Genomic DNA, 18,227 nt, shown 5'->3' with positions numbered 1-18,227 from the left:
GGGTAGCCTCCCTCACTGAATAAAGGTGTTCTGTAAGTGTCTAAAAGCAATGGCTCATGTCATAATAGACATTATAATTATTTATTTGGGAGAGATTTGGTTTGTTCTTGCACTGGAGGTCCAATTCCCAGCATTTCCAGTTCAAAGAATCAAGGGCCAGGTGAAGGGAAAGTCCTCTTGATAGAACGGTGTCTGCAAGATGCCCACTCTGGAACCTTGACCTTGAACTTGTCCCAGCAGCTAATTGGCAGGCAGTGCAGTTCTCCCAATAGCACACAACCGCCTTTTGAGCCACAGGCCTTCTGTTGCCATCACACAAACCTCCTCTCTCTCTCTTTTCCCTTGTTTAGGATAGCGGCGGTTGGACCCCCATTATCTGGGCTGCTGAGCATAAGCACATTGAGGTGATCCGCATGCTTCTCACCCGTGGAGCCGACGTCACGTTGACTGACAATGTATGTGAGTTTTTGGTCCCCTGGCTCCCGTGCAGGATGAGCTCAGGCCTGCAAAGCTGGCTCAAAAGAAAAGTGGGGTGGGGCTTGCTCTAGATTAACTAGAGGTTGCGTCTGCACGTGCTCAGAAACGAGGGGGCCAAATGGACTGTACCACTTTGGCCTGCAGGTGGGGAGAGGGGTTATGGGGTTGTTTTGTTTTTATTCGTGTTTGTATCATGTATTTTGTGTTTTTAATTTTTCATTTTTATGCTGTGAGCCACTCTGATATCTTTGGATGAAGGGCAGTAATAATAATAATAATTTATTATTTATACCCCGCCCATCTGGCTGGGTTTCCCCAGCCACTCTGGGCGGCTTCCAACAAAACTCTAAAATACAATAACCTATTAAACATTAAAAGCTTCCCTAAACAGGGCTGCCTTCAGATGTCTTCTAAAAGTTTGGTAGTTGTTTTTCTCTTTGACATCTGGTGGGAGGGCGTTCCACAGGGTGGGTGCCACTACCAAGAAGGCCCTCTGCCTGGTTCCCTGTAACTTGGCTTCTCGCAGTGAGGGAACCGCCAGAAGGCCCTCGGTGCTAGACCTCAGTGTCCGGGCAGAACGATGGAGGTGGAGACGCTCCTTCAGGTATACTGGACCGAGGCCATTTAGGGCTTTAAAGGTCAGCACCAACACTTTGAATTGTGCTTGGAAACGTACTGGGAGCCAGTGTAGTTCTTTCAAGACCGGTGTTATATGGTTTCGGCGGCCACTCCTAGTCACCAGTCTAGCTGCCGCATCCTGGATTAATTGTAGTTTCCGGGTCACCTTCAAAGGTAGCCCCACATAGATGGCATTGCAGTAGTCCAAGCGAGAGATAACCAGAGCATGCACCACTCTGGCAAGACAGTCTGCAGGCAGGCAGGGTCTCAGCCTGCATACCAGGTGGAGCTGGTAAACAGCTGCCCTGGACACAGAATTGACCTGTGCCTCCAGAATGACTCCCAGGCTGCACACCTGGTTCTTCAGGGGCACAGTTACCCCATTCAGGACCAGGGAGTCCGCCACACCCGCCCATCTCCTGTCCCCCAAAAACAGTCCTTCTGTCTTGTCAGGATTCAACCTCAATCTGTTAGCCGCCATCCATCCTTCAACCGCCTCCAGACACTCACACAGGACCTTCACTTATCAAATTTATCACAAATTTAATAAATAATAATAATATTATTTTTTTAAAGAAAATGTGCATTCACGTTTTTAAAAAGCACACGACTCTCTGCCAATAGAAAGCACTGGAAATGTCCTATCCTACCATGTTAATGTGCTGGTTTTCTGTTGTGTTTAATGTGGGTGAGCGTTCCATAAATGTGACCCCCATCCCACTTGAAGCCTTGAGTGGTACAGTCCATCCAGTCACCTCAACGTTCTGTCACCCCCTTCTGCTGCACGTGATTCTGACCCTGAAGCCTGTTGCTTTCTAACGAGTGGGATAATCGGTTCAACTTGCATAAATCTGCATGGAACAAATGCATATCCATCGTGACTTAGTAGCTGTTTGTAAAACAGAGCAAAGAGGAGAATTGGGCTCCGGAGCGCACTGGTGTAAGACTTTTTATTGCAGCTCCATGCGTTTCAGAGATGAACACTAGAGCTATGTGAAACGTGTGCAAGTTTGTTTGTTTTTAAAATAAGATTATATTAAAGCTTTTTCATAACACAAGTAGATAAAAGAAACCAGTCTAAATAAAAACAAAACCAGAGAGAAAAGAAAATGCCAAAAGAACACCAAAAAATAGAAGAAAAATAAAAAGGACTTCTGATTTTAATTCTGTCAGCTACATAAAATAAATTATTCAAAGTATTCACTCAAGAGCGACTCCCAACTGATCTACTTTAAGTTAGGCAAGCATGCACGTTCTTAAAATTTAGAGAAGCCCTGTTCTTATCAAGTAACTATAGCTTGAAAAAGCAGTAGAAGGAATCTTCATTCTCTCAGCCCGCCTGCTGAACGCGTAGAGCTACAATCAAAAGTCTCTCCTAGTGTTCTCTTTGCTCTGTTCCTTTATGCTGGTTTTCCTCCCTTGCAATAATAGTACCCCCCCCCCCCGACAGAATCATATCCTCCTGTAACTCCTCCCTCTTCTCCCAACCAGGAAGAGAACATTTGCCTGCACTGGGCCTCCTTCACGGGGAGCGCGGAGATTGCGGAAGTCCTGCTGAACGCCCAGTGCGACCTCCACGCGGTCAATTTCCACGGAGACACGCCTCTGCACATAGCCGCGCGGGAGAGCTACCACGAGTGTGTCCTGTAAGACCGGCCAGGGTTCTCTTCTGCATTGCAGGGGGGTTGGAGGCAGGCTGGGCGCCACGACATCTTCGGCTCTAATCCTCTCTTCCTCCCCCCGAGCAGCCTCTTCCTGTCCCGGGGGGCCGACACTGAAGTGCGGAACAAAGAAGGGGACACTCCCTTGGACCTGACCTTGGAGAACTCGGAGGTGTGGTTTGCCTTGCAGCTGAACCGCAAGATCCGCCAAGGGATTATGAACCGCTCCGTGCGCACCGAGCGCATCATTAGCAGGTGCAGTTTGAGGTCGTGTCTGGATGAGGGAAGGGGGTCTGCCTCCAACTCCTCCCTGCTGGACGAGGTGGTGCTTGTATGGCTGTCTCTGTGTGGACCTAGCAGAGAATTGCATCCATTCTGTCTCACCAGTAATAATAATAATAATAGAGAGAGAGAGCGCGTGCATGCTATAGCAGTTGTTTTTATTGATTTTCAGTGGTACCTCTGGTTGCGAACGGGATCCGTTCCGGAGGCCCATTCGCAACCTGAAAAGCACGCAACCGCGCACGCGCGGTCGCAATTTGCTGCTTCTGTGCATGCGCGTGACATCATTTTGTCTGTCTGTACATGCGTGAGCGGCGAAACCTGGAAGTAACCTTTTCCGTTACTTCTGGGTCACCGCGGGACGCAACCTGAGAACGCACAACTTGAAGCACCACTTTAGCCTCCTGCTGCCGCCACGCCGCCAGAGCACGATTTCTGTTCTCATCCTGAAGCAAAGTTCTTAACCTGAAGCACTCTTTCTGGGTTAGCGGAGTCTGTAACCTGAAGCGTATGTAACCTGAGGTACAACTGTACTCAAAAAGACATCACTTTGGCTGCACACACGGCATACCTTTAAAGCTCTCTCTCTCTCTCTTTCCAGGGACGTGGCCCGTGGCTACGAGAACGTCCCCATTCCCTGTGTCAACTCCGTGGACGACGAGCCCTGCCCAGAGGATTACAAATACATCTCGGAAAACTGTGAGACTTCCACCATGAACATCGACCGCAACATCACCCATTTGCAGGTACTTCCATTGGCTGGGCAACCTGGGCTTCGTAGCGAGTGCCCTCCTTCCAAAAATAAAAACAGTTTCTGAGACGAAAAGAACGAAACACTTTTAGCAAGGAGCCGGAAAAGGCTATCGCTGTGCTAATCTGGAATTGGACATCTGCTTTCTTTAGGGGGCAGGTGTTAACCGTCCCCAGTACCTTGTGTTTAAGGGGCCAGTGCTGGGGGAGCCGGGGTCAGGGGAGGCTTTGCAGGGGCCCAGGGGAAGATCTCAAGGACGCCACAGTGGCAAAACCCCTCTTGTAGTGCCGGCTCCACCCTCCCCCTTTCCCTCTCCAAGTTGGCAAGGCAGTACACCTGGGTTGGCCTGCCTGTGGGCTGCAGGTGGCTTTGCCCCAGGTGGGGGCTGGTACCTCTCCCTCTCCCTCCCCTTGTGTGGCATCCATCTCACACCTTCTCTTTTCACATTCCCAGCATTGCACCTGCCAGGATGACTGTTCCTCCAGCAACTGCTTATGTGGGCAGCTCAGCATCCGCTGCTGGTATGACAAGGTGAGTGACTGAGGGAGTATAAGTGGCTTGTTAGCTGACCCAGAAAGGTGGAAACATTGAAATGTCAGGAAACATAGTAAGTGGAGTATATAAACTGGCACCCCTTTTTTTTGTCAGAGTGGGGTATGGTCTTCGTTTGGTTGAACTGGAAGGTGGCTTTGGTGCTTGGCTTCATTTGTGGAATTTTCTCCCCAAAGAGGCCTTTTAAGGTAAAGGGTAAAGGGACCCCTGACCATTAGGTCCAGTCGTGGCCGACTCTGGGGTTGCGGCGCTCATCTCGCTTTATTGGCCGAGAGAGCCGGCGTACAGCTTCCGGGTCATGTGGCCAGCATGACTAAGCCGCTTCTGGCAAACCAGAGCAGCACACGGAAACGCCGTTTACCTTCCCGCTGGAGTGGTACCTATTTATCTGCTTGCACTTTGACATGCTTTCGAACTGCTAGGTGGGCAGGAGCAGGGACTGAACAATGGGAGCTCACCCTGTCACAAGGATTCGAACCGCCAACCTTCTGATCGGCAAGCCCTAGGCTCTATGGTTTAACCCACAGCGCCAAGAGGCCTTTTAGCAGCAGCTAAAAGGGTTTTTGATTTCTTGTTCATTTGAACAGCACCAATATTATGATGTGACATGGTTAAAACTGTTCTTCACAATGTTTTTGTGTGTGTGTCATATTTGTTTACCTTGGTTGTGAATCACTTTTATATATTTATATAGTAGGAAGTAATGTATATACATTGAGTAAAATTAAACTCTTCCCTCCTGGGTACTTGGAGTTTGGGGAACACAGTAGCAAAGCGCACCCCTTCCCCCCCATGGATCACCTTTGGCAGGTGGGCAGGATTGTCTACCTGACTTTGTCATGGTGTCGGGTGAGTGACAGGTAGGTTTCTCCTGCCCACCTGTTTCAAAATGTTGGCCAGCAGTGTGAGAGAAAGTTCTGGCCCAAAAAGGCTCCTCAACCCCTGGTCTAAGTCGAGGGTGAGGAACCATTCTTTTCTTTGCAGGGCTGTTGACCCACGGGAAAAGTCAACTGGGTGCTGGTGATATCGCGCCTTTCACTCCCTTTAAGGAGTCTCAAAGCGGCTAACATTCTCCTTTCCCTTCCTCCCCCACAACAAACACTCTGTGAGGTGAGTGGGGCTGAGAGACTTCAGAGAAGTGTGACTGGCCCAAGGTCACCCAGCAGCTGCATGTGGAGGAGTGGAGACGCGAACCTGGTTCCCCAGATTATGAGACTACCACTCTTAACCACTACACCACACTAGGCAGAGCCAGGAGTGGGTGGGCAAGATTGGGCCAGATGTGCACCAGGGGGGTCCCTGGCGTCAACTCCATCTGCTCAGTGCCTGGCCACTGTGAAATGACCAGGCCCTGGAGAGCATCAGGGAACCCTTTGCAGGGCAAACGGGTTTTAAGGTGTACTTGCAAAGCTCCTCTGCAGACACGTCAACAGGAAACAGTTCCCTGAAGATAGCAGACCACTGTCCTATGGGCAGAATTTCCATTTTGCACATTTTGTCCACACAGGCTGACAGGGAAATCTCAACATCTCAGGCAAGCCCTATTTTAATCTCTGGCTATAGATTCGAAAGGCAATTGGGAAGCAGCAGCCAGTGGTGTAGTGGTTAAGAGAGGTAGACTCGTAATCTGGTGAACCGGGTTCGCGTCTCCGCTCCTCCACATGCAGCTGCTGGGTGACCTTGGGCCAGTCACACTTCAGAGAAGTCTCTCAGCCCCACTCACCTCACAGAGTGTTTGTTGTGGGAGAGGAAGGGAAAGGAGAATGTTAGCCGCTTTGAGACTCCTTCGGGTAGTGATAAAGCGGGATATCAAATCCAAACTCTTCTTCCTCTGCCTGGATAACTTCCTTACCCTCTCCTTCCTGTTCTTCCCCCCCTTGCAGGACGGCCGTTTGCTGCAAGAGTTCAACAAGATCGAGCCGCCCCTGATCTTCGAATGCAACCAGGCCTGCACCTGCTGGAGAAACTGCAAGAACCGTGTGGTGCAGAGTGGCATCAAGTGAGTTCTTTTTGTTGTTGCTGCTGCGTTCAGAACCTCCAAAACCACGGAAGGGGACTCAGGCCCCACCATGTCTCTCTAGCCTGCTGGAAACCAGTGTCCTTCTGTTCTCCCTTCACTGCAGGGTCCGCCTGCAGCTCTACCGCACGGCCAAGATGGGATGGGGTGTCCGGGCATTGCAGACGATTCCCCAAGGAACCTTTATATGCGAGTGAGTTGGTGCTGGAGGAAAGCTCGTCTTTCCCTTTCCCCTGTCCCCAAAGCTCCAGCTACATCAGGAGAGGCGTTGTGATGGGTGGGTGGGAAGGAGGGAGGGAGGCAGAGAGGCCCTCCTCTCCAAACTTTGGGGTTTTGGTACTAGACTTTGCCTGCTTCAAGGAGCAGCTGCCCAGCAAGCCCCTCTTTCACATCTCCCATGTTTTCCTGCCTGAAGGTATGTGGGGGAACTGATTTCTGATGCAGAAGCTGATGTCAGGGAAGACGACTCGTACCTGTTTGATCTGGACAATAAGGTGAGGCTATCCAGGCTCCTGGGTGGAATCTAGACACACACAAAAAACACTGTGGAAATTCTTTTTTTAAAAAAAGGTTTTGAAAAATATAGTGAATTTGTCAAGCTCACCATCGCCATCTAGTGTCACATTTGCATAATGCGCTTAAAGCACACTTAAAGCATCATTGTTTGAAGCTATATAGGTTTGCCTGGGTGGGAGTTGGGTGTCTGAAGAGAGGGATCCTCTCTTAAAAAGGAAGGGCCCCAGCTCAGGGAAGCAGATCAGGGTGAACCTGAGTTAAATTGGTCAACGTTTAGGAATTGAAAGTTCTAGGTCTTACAACCTGGGTTCCCTCACTGCGAGACGTGAGGTCACAGGGAACCAGGCAAAGGGCCTTCTCAGTAGTGGCAAGGAAATAAGCAACTACCTGACTTTTAGAAGACATCTGAAAGCAGCCCTGTTTAGGGAAGCTTTTAATGTTTGATGTTTTATCGTGGTTTTAATATTCTGTGGGGAGCTGCCCAGAGTGGGGGGGGGTATAAAAAAAATTATTATTATTATTATTATTGTTGTTGTTATTATTGTTATTATTATTCAGGGTCATCAGCAGGAAATTTCCAGTAAGGTGGTGGCATAAAACACTGGAGTGGGGGAGCAGGCTAGTTTCTCACCCCCAAAATGAGAAGACGAGTGCTTGCACATTTTGCCCTGGATCTCAGCTTCTACAAATGCTAGAAATTTCCTTTTTTTCTTAAAAACGGCCTCAGTCCTGTATACCTGCTCAGTGTCTGAGCGTCTCCACGCCCCATCGTTCAGCCCAGACGTTGAGATCCAGTGCCAAGGGCCTTCTGGTGGTTCCCTCATTGCGAGAAGTGAGGTTACAGGGAACCAGGCAGAGGGCCTTCTTGGTAGTGGCACCCGCCCTGTGGAACGCCCTCCCTTCAAATGTGAAGGAAATAAGCAGCTATCCTATCTTTAAAAGACACCTGAAGGCAGCCCTGTTTAGTGAAGTTTTTAATATTTAATGCTGTATTGTTTTTAACATTTGATTAGGAGCTGCCCAGAGTGGCTGGGGAAACTTAGCCAGATGGGCGGGGTATAAATTATTATTATTATTATTATTATTATTATTATTATTATTATTATTTAAAAAGAAAATCTAGGAATCTGGGGATTATAATTCATTGGTAGAGGGACTCCCCACCCACCCTCCCTTTCTCATGGACGCCCAAGGTCTCTTTGGTCTTGGATGGTCGTAAGGCCCTGGAAACTGCCCAGATTCCTCCTATGTCTGATCTCCCTCCCTCCCTCCCTCCCTCTACACCTTGCAGGACGGTGAGGTTTACTGCATCGACGCACGTTACTACGGGAACGTCAGCCGCTTCATCAACCACCTGTGCGACCCCAACATCATCCCCGTGCGAGTCTTCATGCTTCACCAGGACCTGCGCTTCCCCCGCATTGCCTTCTTCAGCAGCCGGGACATTCAGACCGGCGAAGAGCTAGGGTCAGTAGAGAGAAGAGACATTGATTGAGCCATTTCCCCCCTCCGCCCTTTAGCCAAAAAAGGCTTGCAAGAAAATTAACAAAATCGGCAGTCCTTCCCTCAGATTCACAATCTTAAAAAAAAGATACGGCACGTGAGGAAATAGGAAGAGGAGGGAAGAGGAAAACACCAGCTCAGGCACAGGTTGTCAAGAGTTAACAGTTAATGCCGACCTCGGTGGGGGTTCGGTTCTGGCTGTCTTTCCCTTGATGAAAAACAGTCCCTCCCCTCTCCATCAGTCATGCTAACGCTGTTTCAGCACAAGGCCTGACTGAGGGTTGACCACCTCTTCCAAGGGCTGTCTACCAATGGCAGGTGTGTCAAAAGTATGCAGGTATGCAGACACACACACACCACTTTCAGCATGGTACCCATGGGTATGCATGTGCATTTGGAGGTTATTCCTGGCCTCTACAGGCACCTGTAAGGGACGCAGGTGGCGCTGTGGGTTAAACCACAGAGCCTAGGCCTTGCTGATCAGAAGGTCGGCAGTTCGAATCCCCGCAACGGGGTGAGCTCCCGTTGCTCGGTCCCTTCTCCTGCCAACCTAGCAGTTCGAAAGCACATCCAAGTGGCAAGTAGATAAATAGGTACCCCTCCGGGAAGGTAAACAGCATTTCCGTGCGCTGCTCTGGTTCGCCAGAAGCGGCTTAGTCATGCTTGCCACATGACCCGGAAGCTGTACACAGGCTCCCTCGGCCAATAAAGCTAGATGAGCGCCACAACCCCAGAGTCGGTCATGACTGGACCTAATGGTCAGGGGTCCCTTTACCTTTACCTTACACGAACCTGTCCCCCGTCCCCCCTTCTGGAATTAGGCTTGAAAGAAACTTTCATTAGCCGATATGAGTGGGTTTTCTCCAAGCCTATATTGCAGCTTCAGGGCAATTCCAGCGGGTAGGGCTCACAAGTAGGGGGAGTCCTGGCACATATATAGTACCCACTCTCCCTACTTGGCGACTTGGTATGTTCCACCTCCATCCACCGAGGTGGAACGTAGCCACTGTGGCTAACGCCACCCCCAAGTTGCTGATTTCTGTGGCCTGCAAACGTGTCCACGGTGTCCCCGAAAGGTTGTCAACCCCTTGCTTCCAGCTACAGTGGACTCTCGGGTTGTGAACATGATGCGTGTGGGAGGCATGTTCGCAATCCGCAGCGGCGCATCTGCGCATGTGCGGGTTGCGATTCGGCGCTTCTGCACATGTGCAAAGTGTGATTTAGCGCTTCTGCGCATGCGCGGCCACCGAAACCCGGAAGTAACCCGTTCCGGTACTTCTGGGTTTCGGCGCGTCCGTAACCCAAAAAATTGCAACCTGAAGCGGCTGTACTTGGATACACCAGTGCAGAGTCAGTGCCTGCTGTCACGAGGTGAGGCTCCGGTCTGTCCCCACCCAAACTTCACCCTGTGGTGTAGTGGTTAAGAGCAGTGGACTCATAATCCGGTGAACCGGGTTCGCTTCCCTGCTCCTCCACATGCAGCTGCTGGGTGACCTTGGGCCAGTCACACTTCTCTGAAGTCTCTCAGCCCCACTCACCTCACAGAGTGTTTGTTGTGGGGGAGGAAGCGAAAGGAGAATGTTAGCCGCTTTGAGACTCCTTCAGGTAGTGATGAAGCGGGAGATCAAATCCAAACTCCTCTTCTTCTTCTTCCTCCTTTTCCTCTTCCCCTGCTCTGCCACCCAGGTTTGACTACGGCGACCGCTTCTGGGACATCAAGAGCAAATACTTCACATGCCAGTGCGGTTCAGAGAAGTGCAAGCATTCGGCCGAGGCCATTGCCCTGGAGCAAAGCCGCCTCGCCCGCCTGGAGGCTCACCAAGACGGCCTCCCCGACAGCAGCAACCTCCCTGCCACGCAGGCCTGAGCCGGGCCCAGCTGCCAGACCCCGGCGTCGGGACCCCTCCCCTCCTTCTCCAGCCGGCTGCGGCCTGCTCTCCTACGGCAAGCAAGATGGAAGCGCAGGAGTTTCTCCTTTCCCCCCAACCCCATCCACGAAGAGGAAGAGTTTGCCTGGAAAGAAACAGTCCGGCTGGCGAAGGAGAAAAACTGTCTCCTGTTCCAGGGAGGTGAAAGCGAGGGGAGCCTCTGTGCTTGGTGCGGAACCTTTCCAGACACAATTGGACTACAGGCCCCATCAGCCCCAGCCAGCACGGCCAATGGCAAGGGATGATGGGAGTTGTAGTCCTGCCACATCTGGAGGGCCGAAAGGTGCCCAGCGCCTTGGACAGAGCAATGGGTGGAGCGCTGGTGGCCTTCCAGAGATGGCTGCACTGCATCTCTCGCTGTGGGGCCTGGGGGTCCAGCGACGCCTGGGAGGCTGCAGCTTCCCCATCTTTGGCATACAGAGGGCAGAGGTCAAAGGTCACGTGCACACCTGGAGGCCTTGGGCCTGACGCACATAGCCAGGCCAGTATAACTCCCGAGCCACTCACACTTTTGTTGCCAACCGGGGAAACCTTTGCACGCGGGACTTTCCTCTCGTGCCGGGCCCGGGTGCTCTCGTTGCTTGTGCGCAGGCACCAAAGCGGGGTCACACTTTGAGCCCTGTGCCTGGGGCCGGTGGTCTTCTTCCTTCAACAACCACATGCTGCAAATAATCGCCTGACGCTGGCTCACAGACAGGCCCGCCAAACAGGCTCCTGTTTGTGAGGAAAGACTGGGGGATCAGACCCCCATGTTGCAGTGTTGTTGTTGATGGAGGACAAGCCGACATCAAGCAGTGAGGAGCCTGAGGGTTGCGTTCAGAGATAACGCTGCCTCCTCCTGGTGGGATGGTGTATCTGCGTGTTGCTATCCTGCTTCCTGTCTGATGCGCCTTGTCAGCTGAAGGGGGGGGGGTGTTTTTAGTGGCCTTTTTCTTGTTTGGGGGCCAAGTTAATGTTTACCCTTTGTGCGTGTGTTGTGTGCGTGTGACACAAGTTTCAGTTTCGAACTGGAGCCAAGGTTTTTCCAAGCTCGGTGATGCCCGTGACGGTCCCATAGCTGTATCTCCTTTCAACCTCTGGAACAGCAGAAGTATTGATTCAGTTTGGAGGGGCCAGCCTTATCATTCTCTCTTTCTCCCTCTCTATCTTCTCTCTTTTCTATGGGTTTTCACAATTTTGTTTTTTAAACTGTAATTTTCTGGGGCCATAAAACCAATAAATGTTGGCATCTGGCAATTTTTTGATACGAACTTAAAGCAAAGCCGCAATGGTGTGTTTTTCCCCCCTTCTTGCCTCATTCCTGGCTGGGGACTGTGTGGGTAAGAGGCATCTGAATGCTAGTTTGCAGGTCTTTTGTGCCTCTCTGGATATTTTTTTTTGGGGGGGGGGGGGACAGGGCCTTGTCTGTGTAGTTACACGACCTTGCAGACGTCTTCCAAGAATCCCAGAAGCTCAGCAAGATCCCCACCCATCCCTCAAAGTCCCTTAGAGGATTCTGTAATAAACAAAACCTGCCTTTATTCCCTTATGGGGACACAAGAGCCCTTATAAAGTCCGTTGTAGGTTCTCCATCGGTCGGAGAAAATAACAGAGGCCAACCAGAGAATATTGAGAAGCAAAGCAACTAGTAAGCCTGATCTTTATTGAACTGTTGCAACAGTGTGCTCCCCTCACACGCAGGAGAGAGGAGGAGGACCCAGAACCAAGGTGTGCCTGCCCTTATATAGACATTTTAAATTCCCTGCCCTGGAGCTCAAGACCACCCCTCCATACATCATACATTCATCACAGAAGGGGTGTAACCCAAGACCATCCCCCACAAACATCATACCTACATCACAGAAAAGGCGGTCTACAACAGAAATTTGAATTTTGTTGTTTTTCATGCTGCCAGGTTATCTGATAATGCCTTATCTGATTGCCTTTCCTGGTAGTCTGGCCATTCCTTTGAGACGGTGATTACCCAATTCCTGAGACAATGGGAAGGTTCCCTCACCCCCTCCCTCCTTGCAGAGAAAACATTTGGTCAGTTTGGGAGTCAAAATGGTTTCAGGACGGTCTTCCTGTGCTGCTCCCGACATCTGGTCCACATATCCATGTACATGCTTGGTTGGTACATTTATGAACATATATATATATAAGACCTTACATTTTTTATTACAATTCCAGAACTCAGGGCCATCCAGTGGAGCAGAAGTTTGGAAGCTTCAAAGCAGATAAAAGAAACTATTTTCCCCCCACACACGGCGCATAATGGAATGGACAGTAGCAATGGCCATTAGCCTGGATGGCTTTACAAGTGGGGTTAGACAAATTCGTGGCAGATCAGGCGGTCAGTGGCTACTAGTCACAAATGCTATGTTCTCCCTCCACTGTTCAAAGCAGTTTGCCTCTGAATATTAGTTGCTAGGAGTCACGAGTTGGGGAGAGGGCCGTTGGTCTAGATAGGCCTTTGCAGCCTCATCCATTAGGTCTCTTGTGTTGACGGAAGAGGACGCCATTTTTTGGCCTGCCAAGGTGGAGTGCCTGCAACCCAGTTTTAACAGAGGGCCCTAGTTTCATTTGACAAGGGGGCAGCAAGCATTGGCCCTGTCCCCTGACTCCCTCCTGCAGGAAGCTAGAGGTGGGCAAAGGACTCTTCAAAGCCCCATCCCACAGCGGGAAGAGCAAGAGAGGCTTTGACAGGAAGAACTGGCTCTCACACGAAGCATCTCGGCTGCTCCTGGCACCAGCCAAGGCAGAGCTCAATGGCAGAGAAGAGGTGAGGGGCAAAATTAAAAGGGAAGCCTTTGCTAAAGCCATTCTTGCTCTGCATGTCTGTGTGGTTATGAGTAGGGGGAGAATAAAGAGGCCTTTGCCGGTGTCTCCATTTATAGAAACAATGACAGGTACATCACACTGCATTTTTATTATTATCGATGCCCCACCCATCTGGCTGAGTTTCCTCAGCCACTCTGGGCGGCTCCCAATGGAGTGTTAAAAACAATACAGCATTAAATATTTAAAACTTTTAAAGCTCCCCTAAACAGGGCTGCCTTCAGATGTCTCTTAAAAATAAGATAGCTGCTTATTTCCTTGACATCTGATGGGAGGGCATTCCACAGGGTGGGCGCCACTACTGAGAAGGCCCTCTGTCTGGTTCCCTGTAACCTCACTTCTCGCACTGAGGGAACCGCCAGAAGGCCCTCAGCGCTGGATCTCAGTGTCCAGGCTGAACGATGGGGGGTGGAAACGCTCCTTCAGGTATACAGGACTGAGGCCGTTTAGGGCTTTAAAGCAGCACCAACACTTTGAATTGTGCTCGGAAATGTACTGGGAGCCAATGCAGAGCTCTTAGGACTGGTGTTATATGGTCCCAGCGGCCACTCCCAGTCACCAATCTAGCTGCCACATTCTGGATTAATTGCAGTTTCCGGGTCACCTGCAAAGGTAGTCCCACGTAGAGCGCATTGCAGTAGTCCAAGCGAGAGATAACTAGAGCATGCACCACTCTGGCGAGGTAGGGTGTCAGCCTGGGAGGCCAGATTCAGATAAGCAGCCCTAAATGTTGGCTGGATTTATTTATTTGAATTTGCATCCCACATTTGCATGTAAATATGCTCAAAGCATTTCACAACACAGCAGAAATGAAAATCTGCACATTACACCAGCAATCAAACACAAAATAATTTAAAATCGTAACACAACTTAGCAAATAATTTGATTACATGTACGTTATGGCGTTTCAAAGTCATCATCCTGAAACAAACTGTAAATCATTAAAAGGTATCAATGAATGACAGATACAATATACATTCCAATGCCATTGCAGGCCAAAAGCAATATAACCAGCAACCCATTGCATGACAGCACTATATTCCAAATGATACAGAAACATAGCAAAGGTTATAAAAGAGGTAGACTCTTCCCAGAATAAAATCCAGACCTGCCTCTCAGAGGAAGAAAGGAAATTTGCAGGGAAGCAGGTTCATGTGTGTGCATGTGTACGTGATCTCACAGATATTTAGTGTTCTGATATGTAAAACGTGGCTGCGAGCCATTTTCACAGGTTGCTGACTCCATATTCCCTTCATAAGAATGTATTAGTATTATTTATTAAATTTGCAATGCTGCCCTATCCCCTGTCATAGCTGTCAACTTACAGATTTGAAAATAAGGGATCAGCAGCCAAAATAAGGGATTTTCAGAACACAGGTATGTTCAACTTCTGAGCCCCTCTGAGCCAAAAGCAGAAAGCCCAGCCAGCAGCCAAACGAAGCCTCAAGCGGTGGTTCCCACAGCGCAGCAGCCCGGCAAAGGGGATGCAGCAAGGAAAACCACCGTCACCTCTTCGCTGGGAAGCGCTGAGCAAAGGCGAGTCCCCAGGCAATGCGGCTGATTTGATCGGCACAAGGCATGCAAGCTCCACCCCCCCAGTCGTTCTTAGACTCCTTTACTGGGTGAGCAACACAGCCAAGCAACACAGTTGGAGCCTCCCTCCTCCCTGGCCGGCAGGGAGGGAGGGAGAGGAGCTGCTTCCTTTGAAAGCTGGGACTTTCCCGCCAAATAAGGGACGGTTGACAGCTATGTCCCCTGTAGATCTCGGGATGGTTCACAACGTAAAATGACAATATGGAAAAGCACTGTAGAAGCTAGACTTCTGCAGTCACGCCACCGGTCCATTTTGCTCAGTACTGTCTACATGGACAGCCATCTTGGGTTGCAGAACAAAGGCTAGGCTAGCCCAGCCCTTCCCACACGGTGCCTAGGGGCTTGCTAAGGTTCCAAGCAGAAGACAAGTTTCTCAACCTCCCTAGAGGTGATGGTTTGGACCACACACACACAAAAAACCCCACACACAAACACCGGGCTTTCTGCCTGCAATGGGTGGGCTCCTCATTCCTTAACTACATCCCTTCCTTGAACTGTGAGCTGTGAGTGCGATTTGCTACCCCAGCCTTGCTCCCCAATTGCCCTCCACAGTTGGCGGCTGTTTTGATGCATCTCCTGGTCAGATTGTTTTGAATTATCTCCAGCATCCTCCTGTTTTGCGTCTTCTCAGAGGTAAATCCTCTTGTATTCCCTGAGGTTAAGTGAGTTACAGGATTATGGCCCAGGCTTTTTCTCAGCCAGAACTCGCCAGAACTGAGTTTCTGGCACCTCTCAGGTGGGCACCTTTGCCATTCTAAGAGAACAAGGGAGGCATTCGTAGTGAGTTCCAGCATCTCTTTTTCTAGGGGAAAAAACACCGATTACAGTCCGTGTCAAGAGTTGGCTATTATGGGCTTGACGTAATGCCAAGCTCCATGTACATTTAGGTGACATAGGAGCTGGAGCTGGTTTTTATTGGTGACCGTAAACTGCTTTGTGGAGGAAGTTCCTCAAAGAATGGGGTTGTGATTACAAAAACAAATAGCGGTTTCAGGCAGTTTTGTTGTCTGTGGCAGGGAAAGAGTTAACCCCCCTCGTTTCTCCATCTCCCTCCCTTGGCTGCTTAGGCCAACACCCACCCACCCTTGTGTTTAAAAAACCAAAACAACCTGGGTGTTAGTTGCGTTCTCTCAATAAACATCAGCTAATTTGCCTTTGGGTGGAGCCTAAATCTGGTATGTTGTGAGAGAAGAGTTCACCTGAATAAGTTGGTTTCCGCTGCTTACCTTGCTGCCCCTAGTTGATGAGAGCTTGTAAACAGATTAAAGCTGATTTAATAAATCTTCTGTATCAGGACCGAGTTGCCAAGTTGCCTCTTTGGGATAGGAATGGAGTTTGGGGCTGCTCCTGGATCCATCTTTTGTCACTGGAGGCTCAGTGTGCCTTTTACTTGAGAGACACCCTTATAACAGTGTGTACAACCTGCTTCTTGGGAGAAAAGCAATGACAAACCTAGACAGCATCTTAAAAAGCAGAGACATCACCTTGCCAACAAAGGTCTGTATAGTTAAAGCTATGGTTTTCCCAGTAGTAATGTATGGAAGTGAGAGCTGGACCATAAAGAAGGCTGATCGCCGAAGAATTGATGCTTTTGAATTATGGTGCTGGAGGAGACTCTTGAGAGTCCCATGGACTGCAAGAAGATCAAACCTCTCCATTCTTAAGGAAATCAGCCCTGAGTGCTCACTGGAAGGACAGATCCTGAAGCTGAGGCTCCAATACTTTGACCACGTCATGAGAAGAGAAGACTCCCTGGAAAAGACCCTGATGTTGGGAAAGATGGAGGGCACAAGGAGAAGAGGAGGACAGAGGACGAGATGGTTGGACAGTGTTCTTAAAGCTACCAGCATGAGTTTGACCAAACTGCGGGAGGTAGTGGAAGACAGGAGTGCCTGGCGTGCTCTGGTCCATGGGGTCACGAAGAGTTGGACATGACTAAACGACTAAACAACAACAACAACTACCTGCGGCTACTCTTGGGCCTTGTCCAGAGGCTTCAACAGGTGCAAAATTGCTAGACTGTTGATGCGGACAGACTGTTGTCTGCACATAATTCAGGTTATTTTCCAAAATTTGCACCAACTGCCCATATGCTCCCAGGCCAGGTTCAAAGTTATTGCGTTGATTTGCATGGCCTTTTAACAACTGGAGTCCGGGATGCTTAGCAATTCCTTTAATCCCTGCCTGATCACGGAAGCCTTCATAGAAGGGACCACATAGGTCATTTAGTCCAACCCCCTGCAATGCAGGCAGGAATCTTTCGCCTAACATGGGACTCGAACCCACAACCCCAAGATTAAAAGTCTCGTGCTCTACTGACTGAGCTATGCGGCCTTTCAGGGGAATCACTATTAGGGCTTGTATCCACCAGGAGTTGTGTGTGGATGGGCCCAATTTTGTGGAACTCCCATTTGAGGTCAGACAGACAGTGCCCGTATTATTTGTTGTTGTTTAGTTGTTCAGTCGTTTCTGACTCTTCGTGACCCCATGGAGCAGAGCACGCCAGGCACTTCTGTCTTCCACTGCCTCCCGCAGTTTGGTCAAACTCATGCTGGTAGCTTCAAGAACACTGTCCAACCATCTCGTCCTCTGTCGTCCCCTTCTACTTGTACCCTCCATCTTTCCCAACATCAGGGTCTTTTCCAGGGAGTCTTCTCTTCTCATGAGGTGGCCAAAGTATTCGAGCCTCAGCTTCAGGATCTGTCCTTCCAGTGAGCACTCAGGGCTGATTTCCTTCAGAATGGAGAGGTTTGATCTTCTTGCAGTCCATGGGACTCTCAAGAGTCTCCTCCAGCACCAGAATTCCAAAGCAGCAATTCTTCGGCAATTAGCCTTCTTTATGGTCCAGCTCTCACTTCCATACATCACTACTGGGAAAACCATAGCTTTAACTATACAGACCTTTGTTGGCAAGGTGATGTCTCTGCTTTTTAAACTTTGTCCAGTGTTTTCTTGGCAGGGATACTGGAATGGCTTGCCGGTTCCCCCTCCAGGTGGATCACGTTTGGTCAAAACTCTCCACTATGACCTGTCCATCTTGGGTGGCCCTGCATGGCATAGTTCATAGCTTCTCTGAGTTATTCAAGCCCCTTCGCCACGGCAAGGCAGTGATCCATGAAGGGGGCACGTATTATTATTATTAGTAATAATAATAATAATAATAATTTATTAGATTTCGTACCTGTGGGAGAGAGAGACCAGGATACAAACACGGACACAAGTTGAGGGTTGCAAAATTGTTGGGCTAACTTACCTCACAAGGTTTTTGCTGAGGATGCAACTAACATACGGAAATGTTGTAACCCCCAGTGTCTCTACAGTGGCACAGAAGGGGAAACAGGGTTACCAGCTTTTCTCCGCTGTTGAGGAGAATCTGCAGCTGGCAAACTTCTCCCTTCGCCTTTTCTTTCTGGCAGGGCTCCAGTGGCTTTTGAAAGCTAACTTTGCCATTCAGATAAATGTGGAGGTGCACATTGTGGAGGGGGGCAAGCTCCCCCTCCTCTGCTTCTTCT

The 18,227-nt window shown here is 49.8% G+C and overlaps 1 protein-coding gene across 4 annotated transcripts in view; it reads left to right on the top strand.

Moving 5' to 3' along the window:
• Positions 1–11,566, top strand: part of EHMT2 (euchromatic histone lysine methyltransferase 2) — a 40,507-nt gene extending 28,941 nt beyond the window's left edge. For all 4 annotated transcript variants that reach the window (XM_081181769.1, XM_081181768.1, XM_081181770.1 and 1 more), the window contains 10 exons: positions 351–455; positions 2,587–2,741; positions 2,844–3,011; positions 3,640–3,784; positions 4,243–4,320; positions 6,225–6,340; positions 6,465–6,551; positions 6,774–6,852; positions 8,166–8,341; positions 10,064–11,566. In XM_081181769.1, coding sequence (XP_081037895.1) covers positions 351–455; positions 2,587–2,741; positions 2,844–3,011; positions 3,640–3,784; positions 4,243–4,320; positions 6,225–6,340; positions 6,465–6,551; positions 6,774–6,852; positions 8,166–8,341; positions 10,064–10,244 — 1,290 coding nt within the window. In that variant the 3' untranslated portion in view covers positions 10,245–11,566. The remainder of the gene's footprint in view (positions 1–350; positions 456–2,586; positions 2,742–2,843; positions 3,012–3,639; positions 3,785–4,242; positions 4,321–6,224; positions 6,341–6,464; positions 6,552–6,773; positions 6,853–8,165; positions 8,342–10,063) is intronic.
• Positions 11,567–18,227: the final 6,661 nt, after the last annotated feature.

The sequence above is a fragment of the Podarcis bocagei genome (assembly GCF_964188305.1).
Source record: "Podarcis bocagei genome assembly, chromosome: 2".
Lineage (NCBI taxonomy): Eukaryota > Metazoa > Chordata > Lepidosauria > Squamata > Lacertidae > Podarcis > Podarcis bocagei.
Note: the sequence above shows the minus strand (reverse complement) of the source record. Positions and strands in the feature narration are given on the sequence as shown.